The following is a 14,518-nucleotide window of genomic DNA, read 5'->3' as shown; positions in this document are numbered from 1 at the left end:
AAAGGTAATGCAGAACAGTAAATGATCACATCATGAAGGAAAAGCCCTTAACAAAGCTCAGACCCTGGTATAAGGACAGAACGTGAACCATCCGTGGCTCCCTTCCATGCAAATTTCTCCATATCCTCCCTGCCTCAAAAGCAGGATACTGACAGTTAATACCCTGGTTACGTATCCACGTTCACTTCTGTCGTCTTATTTACAAAGATCCCAGACCTACTGCACACAGTTCCCCCCATCTTACGCAGGCAGTGCCACTGCATGCCAAAAAGGAAGAGCACTTGGCTTTGATGTCCAGTAAGAACTTGAAACTTAATCATAAAGAAGGAAATAACTTGACACACACACAATGTGGGTGCAAAATACGAGCATCTCCTGCCAAGGGCGGGCGCTGCCAGCTGGCCACGGCCCCGCTGCACCACCAGAGACCCCAACTTCAATAGTGTCAATAGCTGGGGGCCCCCATCGACAGAACAAGGGGTAACGGCCTCAAGTTGTACCAGGGGAGGTTCGGGTTGGATATTAGGGAAAAATTATTCTTTGAAAGAGTAGTAATGCATTGGAACAGGCTGCCCAGGGAGGTGGGGTGTCACTGCCCATGGAAGTGCTCAAGAACAGGGTAGATGTGCCCTTGGGGACATGGCAGAGATGGGTTGTGACCTCAGAGGTCTTTCCAACCTCAACCATTCTATGAGTTGTTATGGTGGGAGTAGGTTGGGGTTGGCGTTGATGACCTTAGAAGTCTTTCCATCCTCAACAGTTCTACAGCTGGGGCCGCTGGAGCAAACACTCTGTGACGAGCTGGCACAGCGACATGATAACATTTACAGTGTTGTTTCCCAGGCCGTAGCAGCTTTATAACCCATTACAATGCCCATTCCCTTTTCATCAGGAATGTAAGCAAACAAGAAAAGCGCCTTTCCTTCCCTGCAGACACCCACAGAGAAGAGCTGCAGCCCATGCGGCGCTCGGGTGACAGCCGAATTAGCGGGCACTACAAAGGCTGGCCGGCCAGCACGGCCTATTTCCGATAAAAACACATTTATTAACAGTCAACTGTGCTATAAAAAAAAAAAAATCAAACGCATGTGTCACGACTTCCATACGCTTAATCTCGTCGATAACGCGCAGCAGCGCTCGCTGGGAGCTGGGAACAGCTCGCTCTGCTCTTAATGGTTGACTATCCCAGTTACACTGGGAACATTTTATCACTCCCGAAGTCGCAGTGTGATTAATTGCGGCGCACATCAACGCAGTGCATTTCGGCAAGCTTCATGTATGAGAGCTTTTGTGCAATAACCTCAGGTATGATTCACGACCTTGGGACGTCAGCCCGGAGCCCTGGGCCCTATCAGCCACCCCCATGCTCCAATCTCTGTACCCATGACTTATCCCCTGCCCCCAGGCCCTGCACCTATCTCCTAACTACTGTCCCCTGTCTTTGGACTCACTCCTTCTCAGCCCCCATCCCTGACTGCCTGTCTTAGGGCTCCAGAACCAGACCCCAACCCCCTGCTGCCTATCCCAAGATCTCATCCCAATCCCATCCCTCCTGCCTGCCCCCTATCCCTTGCGTCTATCTCTAATCTCCTCACCCCTGGATCCTGTCCCTCATCCCATATCCCCCACTGCAGACTTCATTCCCTATCTTGTCTCTGGCCGTGTCCCATGTCCCCAGCACACCCACTGCCATTCACTATCACCTTCCATCTCTGTCCCCTATCCCTGTGCTCTGTCCCTGGTCCCCCGTCCACATATGTGTGGGCCCTGTTCCTTAACCCTAGTCCCATTTCCCATGCCCCCAAGCTCGTCTCCTGTCCTCATACACTGGCCCTGACCCCTGACCCCTATCCCCTGTCCTTGATCTCCCTTCCCCACTCGTGACCCCTGCCCATGTTCCCTATGCCCCATACCTGTCTCCTACCCACAAACATCTGCCCCCAATATCCTGCTCCCAGACCCTCAAACTCCATCCTGTTCCCTGTCCTGATTCCCTACTCCCCATACCAGTGCCAGCCTGTTGTTGACATACACCTGGGTCCTGCCCCCTACATCCTATTGCCAAGCTTTATTATCCATCTTTGAACTCCTGTCCCACATCTATCCCATCCACCATCCCTTATTCCTGCTCTCCTATTCCTGCACCTTCCCCTTATTTGCACATACCTATGCCCTGTCCCTGCATCCCATTCCCAGACTCTGCTCCATGTCTTTGATCCTGTCCCCACATCCATGCCCTGCTCCTGTCCCCCATTCCCAGTCCCCTATCCCCGTGCCCATCCTCTACCCACATATGTCTGCATTCTGTCCCCTATCCCATGACCTCATTCCCCTGTTCCTCACCCACATATACCTTGGCCCTGGCCCCTACATCCTAACCCCTGGCTCCATACCCTATTCTCAGTTCTATGACCCCACCTCCATCCCCTATTTCTGGTCCCTTATCTCCTGCTCCTATGCCTGCCCCCTCCCAACACATGCCTGTCCACCATATCTATTCCCAAGCACTGTTCCCTATCCTCAGTTTCCTATCCTCCATTCCTGGTCCATCACCCACATCCCCTGTATTCTAATTTCAGTTCCTAATTCAATATCCTAATTCCATATCCATGCTTGTGCTCGCTCCTGCCTTCTGTTCCTGGTCTCTTATTCTCCGCTGCCTTATTTCTGTCCCCTATATCCAATTTCCAAGCACTGCTCCCTGTCCCCATCTCCTAATTCCTGGTCCCCCACTCGGATCTCCAATATCCTATTTCCAGACACCACTCCCTGCCCTTGAACCCCTAAACCCAGGCCCTATTCCCTGACCCAAATCCCCTCTCCCAAATCCTGCCTCCTACTCACACACCCCTGCCCCTATATCCCATTCCCAGGCCCACCTGGGCCCTATATCCTAATCCCAAGCCATATGAACTGTCCCCATTCCTGCCCCCTACCCACATACAGAACCACAGAACTGTAAGGGTGGGAAGGGACCTCCAGAGATCATTGAGTCCAACCCCCTGACAACGCAGCTCCCAGCCCAGGGTGCACAGGCATTAAGGAATTAACCCTATACCCTAACCCCAGCCTCCCCCGCCCCGTTTCCCCTCCCCTCTCCCCGCGCCGTGTCCCCGCCCCCCCTCCCCGCCATGCCGCTCCCCGCCGTGCGCGCTGTCTCTCTGGGTTTGCGGCCTTACGAGGAAGCCCTGCGTGTTCAGCGGCGCTGCGTGGACGCGGCCCGAGCTGCCCGGGGTCCTCCTCCGCGTCCCCCAACCGAGAGCGTGCTGCTGAGCGAGCCCGCCCGGCCCGTGTACGCGTGGGGGTTGCGCGGAGCCCCGGCGGAACGAGAGGCGGAGCGGCTGCGGGCCGCGGGCGCGGGGCTGGCGGCGGTGAGGAGGGGGGGAAGCGTGACTTTCCACGGGCCCGGGCAGCTGTTGGCATTCCCCGTGTTGGATCTGAGGGCTCGGGGGATGCAGCTGAGGGGTTTCGTGGAGCGGCTGCAGGACGTGGCGGTGCGGACGTGTCGGAGGGTCGGGGTGATGAACGCCAACGGGAGGTCCCCGCCGTACACCGGAGTGTGGGTGGGGGACGGCAAAGTGTGCGCCGTGGGTGAGCGAAGGGGGTGGGGATGTAGGGGTACGGGGTTTTGGGGGTGGGGGGGGGTGTGCATTGAGGGTGCGTGCAAGGTGTGGGGAGGATGCATCGGGAGTTGTGCACTTGGGGGGGGGTGTAAAGGAGTGTGCACAAGGGGTTTTGCACGGGGGGGTGCAGCAGGAGATGGACGTGCACGGGGTTTTGGAGGGGGGAGGGTGTTGCAGAGGGTGGGTGTGCAAATGTGGGGGGTGCACTGAGGGTATGCATAGTGTGGGGGGGATGCACAGGGGGAGATGCATAAGGTTGTGTGTACCAGAGGCTTTGCACTGGGGGGGGGGGGTACACGTGCATGCGGTGTTTTTGGGGTGTGGGGGGGTTGCAAAGGGTGTGGGGGTGTGGTGAGGGGGCATGCGTGGTGTGGAGGGGAGATGCATAGGGGTGTGTGCACTGAGGGGGTGATGCATTGGGTTGTGTGTACCAGGGGTTTTGCAGAGGGGGGGAGGTGCGCGTGCATGGGGTTTTGGGGAGCAGGATGGGTTGCAAAGGGGGTGTAGGAGGTGGGGGGGTGCACTCAGGGTGCATGCATGGTGGGGGAGGGATGCACTGGGAGGTGTGCACCAGGGGTTTTGCATGGGGGTGCACCAGGGGATGTTTGTGCATGGAGGAGCATACACAGGGGTGAGTGCGTGGGGGAGGTATGCGTAGGGGTGCACACACCAGGGGATGTGCACAGCAGTGGGGAGTTTGCGTGGGGCTGTGTGCATTGAGATGTGGAGGGGTGGGAGTCGTACACTAAGGGATGGTGGAAGGGAGGGAGAATACTGTGGGGAGGGTGCACAGGGGTGTGTGCACCAGGGGGACGTGCACAAAGGGGATATACATGGGGCTGCAATGTGGGCATGGCCATGCACAAAGGGTGCAGTGTGTGCAGGGGGGTGGAAGGGATGAATGAGGGGTGCAGCACTGGGGGGGCAGGGATGGGGACACGTGCAGGGGGTGCTGTTCTGGGGAGGGCTGTGCTGATGGGTACCTCATCCCTTAGGGGTGCACTGCGGAAACCACATCACCTCCCACGGGCTGGCACTGAACTGCTGCACTGACCTCTCCTGGTTCGAGCACATCGTGCCCTGTGGGCTGGAGGGGACCACAGCCACTTCACTGAGCCATGAACTGGGCCGACATGTCACTGTTGAGGACGTAACTGAGCCCTTCCTCGAGTCCTTCCAGGAGGTCTTTGACTGCACTGTGGTGTTTTCCGAGGAGCCCAGGGACTGAGAAGGTGTAGGGCGATGGAAAACGCCGTGTCCCACTGGTGCTGGAGCACACAGGTGGTGTGGGATGGTTGGGGGCTGTCACCAACCCCATATCCCTGCTGTGCTGTGTCCTTCTGCTGAGATGCTGAGGAAAAAAAAAAGCCCTATTTAGGACGAGGGGTGGACCTGCAGAGCTCAGGTCATGTCCTCAGCGAGCACTTGTGTGGTTTTAACTCCTCTCTCCTCAGAAAGTGTGATGTTGGGGTGAATGCTTTGGGCAAAAAGGGAGGGGTATTGCTTGGTGAGGTGTTCTTGCCTCCTTGCTGCTGTACATAAGTCAGTGTTGGTTTTATGGAAAGAGAGTTGGTGGGAACGTTGGCTGCGGGTGCTTTGCTGTGTGCCTTGGGAATGCTGTCACTGTCCCCTGGGTTCCTCTGGAACTGTGAGTGGGCTAGGAGGGACTAAAGGCCTCCAGGGAGCAGCTAAAGGCTGCCAGGGGGGAAATAAAGGCCACCAAAGTGGGTCAGAAGGACACCAGAGAGGCACTAAAAGCCACCTAAAGGGGACTAAAGACCAGCAGAGAGAGGCTGAAGGCCACTAAAGACAGCTAAAGGCCACCAAAGAGGGACTAAAAGCCTCCAAAAGGGGGCTGAAGGCCGTGAGAGAGGGACTAAAGGCCACCAGAGGGAATCTGAAGATCACCAAAGAAGGACGAAAGGCCACAAAAAGAGGACATTGTCACCAGAGAGGCTAAAGGCCACTGAAGGGGAACTGAAGACCACCAGGGGGACAGAAAGCTGTCAGAGGGGGGACTGATGGCCACCAAAGGGTGGCTAAAGCCACCAAGATGATGCAGTGGGAAGGAGCAAGAAGAGGGATTTGGGGTTGCAGCAGCGTGTGCTCACCTGCTGTCCTGGTCACAGCATCTATCTCAGGGCCCTGATGGTCTGGGACACGACGATAATTTGGGGGCTGTAAATGGGGCAGGGAGGGTCCCGGTGGGAAGGAATACCCCATTTCACATCAGGCTCAGTGCCCGCTGCAGGGCTTGGGGACAGCACGGACGTCCGGAGGAGGGACAGGAAAGCGTGACCGGCAGCGTGTGAGGAGGGGAAGACAGGATCCACCCTGACAGCCCCATAAAAACCTCCCGCATCCGGGCCGAGGAGGCCACCCAACGGGACCTCGGGCTTTGGGGACGCGCTGGTGGCCACCAGCGGGGCTGGGTGGCTTCGGCAGGTGGCTCTGCCCCGGGAAGGGGAGGAGGCTGTGGCACTCCCAGCCCGGCTGGCGGCCGCGATGCTCCAGTCCCAGCTCAACCCGGCGGCCGTGCAGGCAGCGAGGGCACCCGGTGAGTGCAACCCCCCCTCCTGCCCCCCCCCCCCCTTCACCCCTCCCCCAACTTTGCCCGCTCCTATCCCAAATTGCACCCCGTAAAGTGGGGTGCTGTGCCTTGTTGTAGGGCTCTGCGCGTGTGGAACGATTTTTTTGCTCCAAATCGATTAACAGGTGTTTGTAAAGAGTGGGGGTCCAAGGGTGCTCCCTTCCTCCCCCCTCCCCCCAACCTCTTTGTCTTCCTTGCTGCTTTTTAGGGAAAGCGTTTTGCATTTGAGGAACCCTTCTGGGGGGGCACAGGTTGGGGGTATGGAGGGGCTCTGGGACCCATCTTGCCTGTGGGGTTGGAAATTCTGGGGAGATTTGGGGCATGGAGGGGGGTTGGTGCCCCCCCTTGCCACGGCTCTGGGGTGAGTGGGGTCTGTGAATGGCACAATCAGTTCTGGAGCAGTTATTTAGGGTGAGAAGCCCCAGGTGAGGGCTGGTGGGACCCCAAGGGTGTCCCTTGGCTACCAGGGTAACACCGACCCCAGTGGGCTCATTTGGAGCTGATGTTTTTGGGATGGGGAACCCGGAGGGGTCTCTGGGGGTCTGTTTCTGCATGGGAAGTGCCCGGCGGGGTTGCATCCGTCTGTCTGTCCATCAGAGGATGTCCGACAGTCATCTGTGCCTGAGCACCGAGCACTTCATCCGGGTTCACTTAAGTGCCTTCATTCAAAAAGAATTAAACGCTCCTAATTGGATTTGGGAGGGGGGATTTAATGAAGGGAGCAGCAAGGTGGGTGCCCTGGCTCTGCACTCTGCCAAAGGGGTTGGGGCTGGATTTGGGTTTTTTTTTTCCTCTACCAAATCATGCCCTATGTGCCTCGAGGACCCTTTTGGAGCTCATCCTCAGCCCCAACCCCAGCATCACCCCAGGTCACCCCCTCCGTGGGGCTGATGCTGCCGCCCCATGCAGGCTCAGCGAGGAGATGGAGGAGGACAACGGGACGGAGCCGTGGCACTGCAGCCTCCAAGCCATGCTGGATGCCTTGAACCAAACCCTCCATGGGGTTATCCTCCACCCCAGCACCCCACACAATGCCAGCACCCGCTCCGGCCGGGACGACAACGCCTACCTGTACATCCTCTTTGTCATGACGCTTTTCGCCGTCACCGTGGGCAGTCTCATCCTGGGCTACACCCGGTCCCGAAAGGTGGACAAACGCAGCGACCCGTACCACGTCTACATCAAGAATAGGGTCTCCATGATCTGAGCCTGGTGCCTCCTGCAGAACAAACCCCCGTGGTGCTGAGCCCCGGTGTGGGGCAGAGCACCGGTGTCACCTGCGGGCAGGACCCGCTGCTGCAGAACCACCGGGGACGTGGGGGTGGTGGAGACGTCTCCTTTCCCACCATTCTCATGCCTTACTGAGCATGGCAGGAGCTGTAAAGGAGGAAAATTCCCTGCTCAGACCAGCCAGCATCACCACCAGATCGCACTCTGCACTGCTTAGCGTGGGTTTTTTGTGGGGCTAAAAAGCTGTGATTTCAGAGCCAGGCCGAGTCCTGCTTCACTGGTGGGGAATTAAAGGAGGTGGTGGTTTTCGAGATGGTTCACATCTGCTTCTTCTCCACCTGGCTCTGGGGTGGCCGAGGAGCCACAGTTTGGGCACTGCAGCCCGATCCCACGGCCTTTGGGATGCCTCCTCTGCACTGCCGATGTTGGGTGCATCCTGTGAGCCCAGCAGGACCCCGGGGGGCTGCAGGGATTTTCCTGCTTCCTTCCTGCGGGTTGCTGCTGGCTGTAGCTTTGCCCTTTTGTACTGCAGCTTCCAGATGCTTTTTCCAAGGGGTGAGTGTGCAGTGGCAAATGGGAAAGGGACGTGCTCGGGTCCTCCTGGGCTTTGTCCCAGCTATTAAAGCAGCTCGGTTGGGGTTTGGTTATGGGGTGGCCAGGAGGATGAATGCCCTTGCTCTTGTCCTTGAGATCAGGCTGCCTGCTGGGGGCAGCACAGTGAGTTGGCCACAGTGCCCATCACGGTCCCTGGGACATGTTAATCTTCTCATAATGGCGTGATTAATGTCTGTAATTGCATCCAGACTGGCTGCCCATAGAGCACTCACCAAGCCCTGACCCAAAACGTGGGACGTGAGTGTTTTGGGGAGGGCTGGCCACCTTGGCACAATGGTGGCAGTGACTCTCCCAGCAGATGGGGGTTTCCCTTCTTTCAGTCGTGCTCTGGGCATGGAACCAGACACAGAGGCCTGGAGGGAGCCCTGGGGGTCCCTGTTCTGAGGTCAGCTCTGGTTTCCATGCCAGGCAAGTGGCACAAATGCCACTGTCATGCATATCCCCTGGGAGGGGGCTCGGAGCATTTGTTGTGTTTGCACTGCAGTTACAACGTTGGGAAAAGCAAACAAACCTGCTCTCTGCAAATAAATCAGGGGACGCACGGAGGGCAGGGACAGCCAGAGAACATCCTTCTTCCCCGAGTGGGTTTGTGCTCTGGTTTTCCCTCCTTCTGCAGCATCGTTTCCCCCTCTAGCACCCTGAGCACCCCCTGTGCTGGGGCTGGATGGGGGTCCCCATGATGGGATAGGTCAGTGGGTGCCACACGGTGAGTGTCCCACCCAAAGCCCCAGAGATGTGGGCATCCCTATGGCCACTGGCACTACTGGGAGATACTGGGACTGAGCTGGTGACCCCGGAATCCCTTGTGCTGTTGTGTCTGGGGGGAGGAGAGCTGTGTCACAAGGTGCTGTGTGATGACAGTATTGAAAAAAATAACACTGCTTTACCCTAAATCTGAAATCTCTCCAGGAAAGGAAGCCCTCGTGCAAGAGGTCACGGCCCATCGTTGGCAGCTCCTTCACTCATCTGTCCTTTCCCTTAAATTCAAGTGGGGGCCCATAGCCTGCAACAGGGCAACCTGGGTGCCCCCACGTTGGGGGCAGGCCCCACCGGACTGGGTGACAAGGTTCCAGTGCCACCTGGTGGCAGCTGGTCATATCCCCGTGGGTGTCCCCATACAAACGTGCTGTGCTCTGGGGGATGCTTGGAAGGGTACAGAAACACGGGGACAGGTGAGGCACCCCCAAAATGGGCTTGATTCTGCTGCCAAGGGCTAATTAGGGGCTCATCCTGCAGCTGAGCAGCTCCTCGTTGAAGCCAATGGGGCTCCACCCTTGCTGCTCGTGCTCAGCCCATCTGTGGGGTTTTAACAGCACAGAGCTAGAGCACTGTCCTTGGCTGAACCACTACACCAAGGTGTGCACGTTGCAGCCGACTGCAATAATCACTGCAGCCAGGAAAATACAGAGCTCGTGTGAGGCTGACTGATTCAGTCATTGTTGTGCTGTTATTTTTTTCCTCTCTCAGCACACAACAGTGAAGCACAGGTGAGACAACAGCTTACAAGCCTGGTCCTTGGAAAAGGATTTAGTGGGGTTGAGACTGACCTCACTGTTACAATACAGCTTGGGTGCTGGATGTGCCCCCCCTACACTGCAGTATGGGGGTCCTCTGTGCTTTCCTGGGTTAACTTCTCCAGACCCTCTTTCTCAGCTGTTCTCATAACACTCTGTGATCCGGGGCAGATGCTGCAGCCCCAGGAAGGCAGAATCCTATAGAAAATGTGGTTTCAAGCAGTGATATTAATTATTTATTACTGCACAGCTTCCTCTGGAGCAAAAGAGAAGAGGAGATGGATGTCCTCCTGCAAGGTACTCAGCCACAGCTGACCTGGGTGATAAGGTGGTTGTGGGAATGGGGCTTTCCCTTGAGATCAAGAGCCCTCAGTGACTCAAACATCCATTTCTTCTGAACAAATCAGCCCATCTCACCGTGTACACAGCCTCTCTCCCACCTGGCAGCGGTCAGATGCTTTAGACAAGGATGTGGCAATCCCAAACTGGTGCTGAAGTCTGCCTGATTAATAAGCAGAGGAGCCTTCAGCAGGCAGAGTCCAGATTTGGAGCAACATTGGACCCTCTCTGTGCAGCACCAGTTGGATGGGAGATGCAGCCCCAGCTCTCTTTGCTCACTGTTTTGCCTCCCCTTTCCTCTGCTCCTTTTTGCCTTTTCCCCATCCTGCTGAGGAGCTGGGGTCAGTGCAGGTGTAAGCACGTGCAGGTGATAAGCTGCAGTGAACTTATCAGAAGTGCAGCTGTAAAACCAACCGTTGGGGCTATGACTGTGGGTCAGAGCAGTTCAGCTCCACTTCCATAAGGGTATCAAAGGAACTGCTCAGCATAGCACGCATATGGGTTATTAATACCTAGTGGGGAGGCTTAAAAATAACCAGGTCTGACTCAGAAAGGACAAACTTTGATATATGAGGGGACTGATGACCCAAGCCAGCTTCCCTGGAGTGCTGAAATTCCCTGCAGAGAAATCACAGCCCTGGAAGGAGGTGAGGAGCTAGGGCAGAGCCTCCCACAGAGCAGAGCTGGTGGCACCAGGAGCGAGGATGCTTGCTGTGGCTTTACTGCCCTGCGCTCCTCAGTGAGAACTGCTGCACCTGAGGTTGAGTCAGCAGAGCTTGAGTGAAATGCACTTTATGGGATAGGGCAAGAGATCAGGGTGGGAGGAGGTGATGAGCCTGATGAGTTTCTCTGTGCTTTCTGGCCCAAGGCTGCTGCCTCAGATACATGCCCACGGGCAGAACTGGACCTGTGGTGTGTTTTCATAGAGCTGTGTTTGCAGCAAAAAGCAGGAGAGCAGCTCCCGGCTCCCGCTTCGAGGTTTTCAAGCAGCTCTGAGCTGTATGGTTACGGTTCCTTAGGGCATTCAGCTCTTCAGCAAGTCAAAGAGCACACCATCCAAGCAGGAGAGCACAGCGTCAGGCTTCCCCAGGGCTAACATGAAGCACCAGGCCCACTGACAGCCACCAGTTCCTATTATCAGTGCCCCCCTGCTACATCTTTCCTACTCCCATTCTCTGTGCTCTGCCTGCATTTCAGCTGCTCCAGATCAGCTTAAAAACGGCACCCAGCCCCCAGAGGTACCTCCCCAGGCAGCACACAATCCCCAGGCAGTTTGCAAACCCCTGGCATAGGTGGTGCTATTGCCTGGCTGTAGGATTGTGATGTCTGACTGAAAATACGGTACTCTGACAGAGGGAAATAAAGCGACGGGAGCTGCTGTGCTACCGCAGGGTAACCCAAGAGGCACAGTGTGTTCGTGATACATAAATAATAAAACAGAAGCTGTGCTGCAGAGCACAGCTGGGCCCATCCTGTGTGACCCATCTCGCTGCGGGAAGTGAGGGTAAACAAAACCAACGGGAACACCGTGGGAGGGAGCTCCGAGCCCTGGTGTGCAACAGAACTGCCATGGAAACACTGTGCCTACCAGGTGCCGAGGCTCTCCAGCGCAGGGCTAATCCAGTTTGTCACGGGTGAGGGCTTGCTCTGTGCTGCCAGGTCGCTGGGGACGCTAACACGACCTTACAGATGGCTTTTCCTTCTGATGTGCAGTCACATCGCTGTGAGCTCAGCCATTCTTCTGCAGAAAAAACACCGAAGGCATTGGTCAGGAGCAAAATCTGCCCACCATTGTTCAGGGCTACAGTGCAGAGATGCTGCAGACTCAGCCCTGGGGCACTCAGCTGTGCCAAGGGGAAGGCTCTTCCTCCCTGCACTGCACAAATGCAAATCCCAAACAGAAGCTGCATGTGATTAACAAGGCTCTATTAACTTACGTTAGTTTATCTACGTTAAACAAAAGCATTCACTTGGAGGGTGGGGGGGGGCAAGGGGACTCATTCACCATTTCAGAGCTGCAGATACGCTACACGAGGAAGCTCTGACTTTCAGAGCAGCAGCACAGGGAGCAGCGTCTGTCCCTGAAAGCAGAGCAACACATGCACACAGAGCCATACATATGCACACATGCGTTTTGGCAAGGATGAGCTCATCCCCTCCAGCTGAGCAGCACTGCTATCTGCCTGCAGGCTCTCACCATTCTCTTCCACTGCAGCGAGCCATGCCCCACCACTTGCCTTGGATTTCTCCCCAGCCATGGGACATTTCCTCCAATTTTTAGGCCCTGGAGTGTTTGATGTTGCTCAGTATGTGGCATGTTGTGCTCCATGGATTGCTGGGAGAGTGGTGTGCCTGGCCCCAGTGTCAGCATCACGATGGCTTCTTCACTGCTCTTGCTGCCATGCCCTGGAGCTAGCTGAGCAACGGTTAGGAAAGCAGATCACACTCTGACACTGTGAGATCCCACGGAGGGGTTTCAACCCCTTCTCTCTGCAGTCATTCCCAGGAAAGAAAGAACAGGTGAAGGCTTTTATCTCCTGTTTTGTCTGTTCTTCGGGGAGGAGCAGAGATAACTGATAGATTGGCAATTCTCTTATGTAAATAACAGCGATGACAGTCAAATCCTGCTGTTAGTTGCATACAGGGAGGTGAGCACTGATAACACGAGGTGTGGGCACAGCTGACGGTGTCCTTTGTGAAGGTATTACAGAGTAACAGCCTGCTTGATCCAATGGCATAAAATCCCTGCTCAGAATAACTTAAAGCTGTCAGTAAACACGTAAGGAAAAAAGAAATCACCAAGAATTGAAATCCGAAGTTTAATTTTAACAATACCTCTTACTGCCTTCCCAAAGAGGTACAGAGCTCTTGTAAGAAGTGTTCCTATTTGGCAGACCTTAGAAAGGTATTTAACATAGGCGTTGTCCTTTTATTTTTGGTGGGAAATGAAGCTTTCAGAGGCTGGTGCTCCTGTTACGCTGAGCCTTGGCTTTCCCTTGAAATTAAAACACAAAGGAGCAAAAAAAGAGCAACAAAGATACGAAGAGCAGCAGCTGTGCCTCACGCTGTCAGGTGCATACTCCCTGAGGGTGTAAATTCCCTTGTCAGCCATTGTGAGATCCAGAAAAACGTGTTGGCATTGGGCTGTTGGGCTTGAGATTATATCATGTTGCTACAGACGACACATCCTCATATGGAGACACGTGAAAGAGAGACAGAGAGAAGAATGACGTGAAGAAGTAGGTGGCATCAGGTCCACAAACCTCCGGGGTGAAGCTGGAGCTGATGGGAAGCGTAGTGCCGCGTGGTGTGCTCTGTGCTGGGCTGCAGTCACCTCTGGCAGCTGTGGTTGCATTCAAAGAACCTATAGAAACATGAAGCTTGGAAAAGACCTCTAAGATTCCCCACACCCAACCTACCCCACCATGACCCTCAGTGCCACACCTCCACAGCACTGTGACACCTCCCAGGACAGTGTCCCCATCACTCCCTGGGCAGCCCGTGCCACTGCCCAACTGTTCTTTAACAGAAGGAAGTTCTAATACTTGACCCTCGTGCAACTTGATGCCATCAGCTCTCATCCTATTCCTGGTTACCCAGGAACTTCATCCTTCTAGCAATAATCACAGCGAAGGAAAAACCAGCCTAAAAAGATTTTTAAATACAGCAAAACGTTACAGAAAGCTAATTTTTTTTTTTTCTAGCCAACCACAGATCACCATTGCCATATAAACAGAAATAATTTTTTACTATCTTTTTGAGCCAAGCACACACAAATCCCACTCGTTAACTAACAACCATGGTATCATAGTTTCAGCAACAGGATACGGCCAGCTTTAGGGCTGTGAGGGCACAGTGCTGGCTCTGGATGGCTGATCTGGATGGTATCCTGTTCCTCAGGCGCGTGGATCCCACTGTCATTGATAGGGATGCTAAAGAGCACTGGTCCCAGTAGTGACCCCTGGAGAATGATAGAATCACAAGGTTGGAAAGGACCTACAAAATCATCCATTCCCATTGCACCCACAAGCTGCTAAACCGTATCTCGTAGCTCCTCATCCAGACACCATTCTGTAACTTATGCCTTACAGGCGTTACACCATGCTGCCTCAGCACCCCAGACCGCATCCCTGCACGTCTCCTCCACTGCCTCTCCCTCTGTGCCATTTCCAACATAAAGAGAGGCTTTTCTATTCCCCTCTACTACATAACGCAGCTAGTATTCAGCAGAGAGGCAAACAGAGCTCTGATCTCCAAAGAGCCCAACAGCGACTGAGCAAAGGGAAGCACCGCCACCATCCCCACAGCTCCTCCTCGCCCTGAGGCGAAAGGCGAAGCGCCGCACGGGCTGCTGGGAGTTGTAGTTCTGCACCACCCGCCCGTCCCTCCCCTCCTCACCCCACTTCCGGTAACTCGAACTACATTTCCCATCGTGCACCGGGAAACCCGTCCGCGTGTCCCCGCCTCCCCGCCGCTTTGATTGGTCGGTTGGCTGCGCGGAGGGCGGGGCCTCGGCTGTTGTCGAGAAGAAGCGGAGGGCGGGGCGGGGCGGGGCGTGGGCTCGCCGTTACCCGCGTTTCGCCCCCCCCTCCCCCGCCCCTACCGGC

At 55.5% G+C, this 14,518-nt stretch overlaps 2 protein-coding genes across 3 annotated transcripts; both read left to right on the top strand.

Annotated features, from left to right (window-relative positions):
• Nucleotides 1-3,131: 3,131 nt before the first annotated feature.
• On the top strand, nucleotides 3,132-5,510 carry LIPT2 (lipoyl(octanoyl) transferase 2). The gene is made up of 2 exons (XM_065745792.1): nucleotides 3,132-3,591; nucleotides 4,619-5,510. The coding sequence occupies exons 1-2, from the start codon at nucleotides 3,132-3,134 to the stop codon at nucleotides 4,849-4,851; spliced, it is 693 nt and encodes a 230-aa protein (XP_065601864.1). The 3' UTR covers nucleotides 4,852-5,510.
• A 437-nt stretch (nucleotides 5,511-5,947) lies between these two features.
• KCNE3 (potassium voltage-gated channel subfamily E regulatory subunit 3) lies at nucleotides 5,948-7,641 on the top strand. Of its 2 annotated transcripts, none has more exons than XM_065745804.1 (2): nucleotides 5,948-6,180; nucleotides 7,123-7,641. In XM_065745804.1, the coding sequence occupies exon 2, from the start codon at nucleotides 7,136-7,138 to the stop codon at nucleotides 7,418-7,420; it is 285 nt and encodes a 94-aa protein (XP_065601876.1). In that variant the 5' UTR covers nucleotides 5,948-6,180; nucleotides 7,123-7,135; the 3' UTR covers nucleotides 7,421-7,641. The 2 variants fall into 2 exon arrangements, with proteins under 2 accessions (XP_065601876.1, XP_065601877.1); XM_065745805.1 differs by having other exon boundaries at nucleotides 6,038-6,180; nucleotides 7,083-7,641.
• The last annotated feature ends 6,877 nt before the right edge of the window (nucleotides 7,642-14,518 follow it).

Source organism: Cyrtonyx montezumae, unplaced genomic scaffold (assembly GCF_038088225.1).
Source record: "Cyrtonyx montezumae isolate F1298 unplaced genomic scaffold, pur_monq_1.0 scaffold_37, whole genome shotgun sequence".
NCBI lineage: Eukaryota > Metazoa > Chordata > Aves > Galliformes > Odontophoridae > Cyrtonyx > Cyrtonyx montezumae.
The sequence above is the reverse complement of the archived record's forward strand: the minus strand, read 5'-3'. Positions and strand labels throughout refer to the sequence as shown.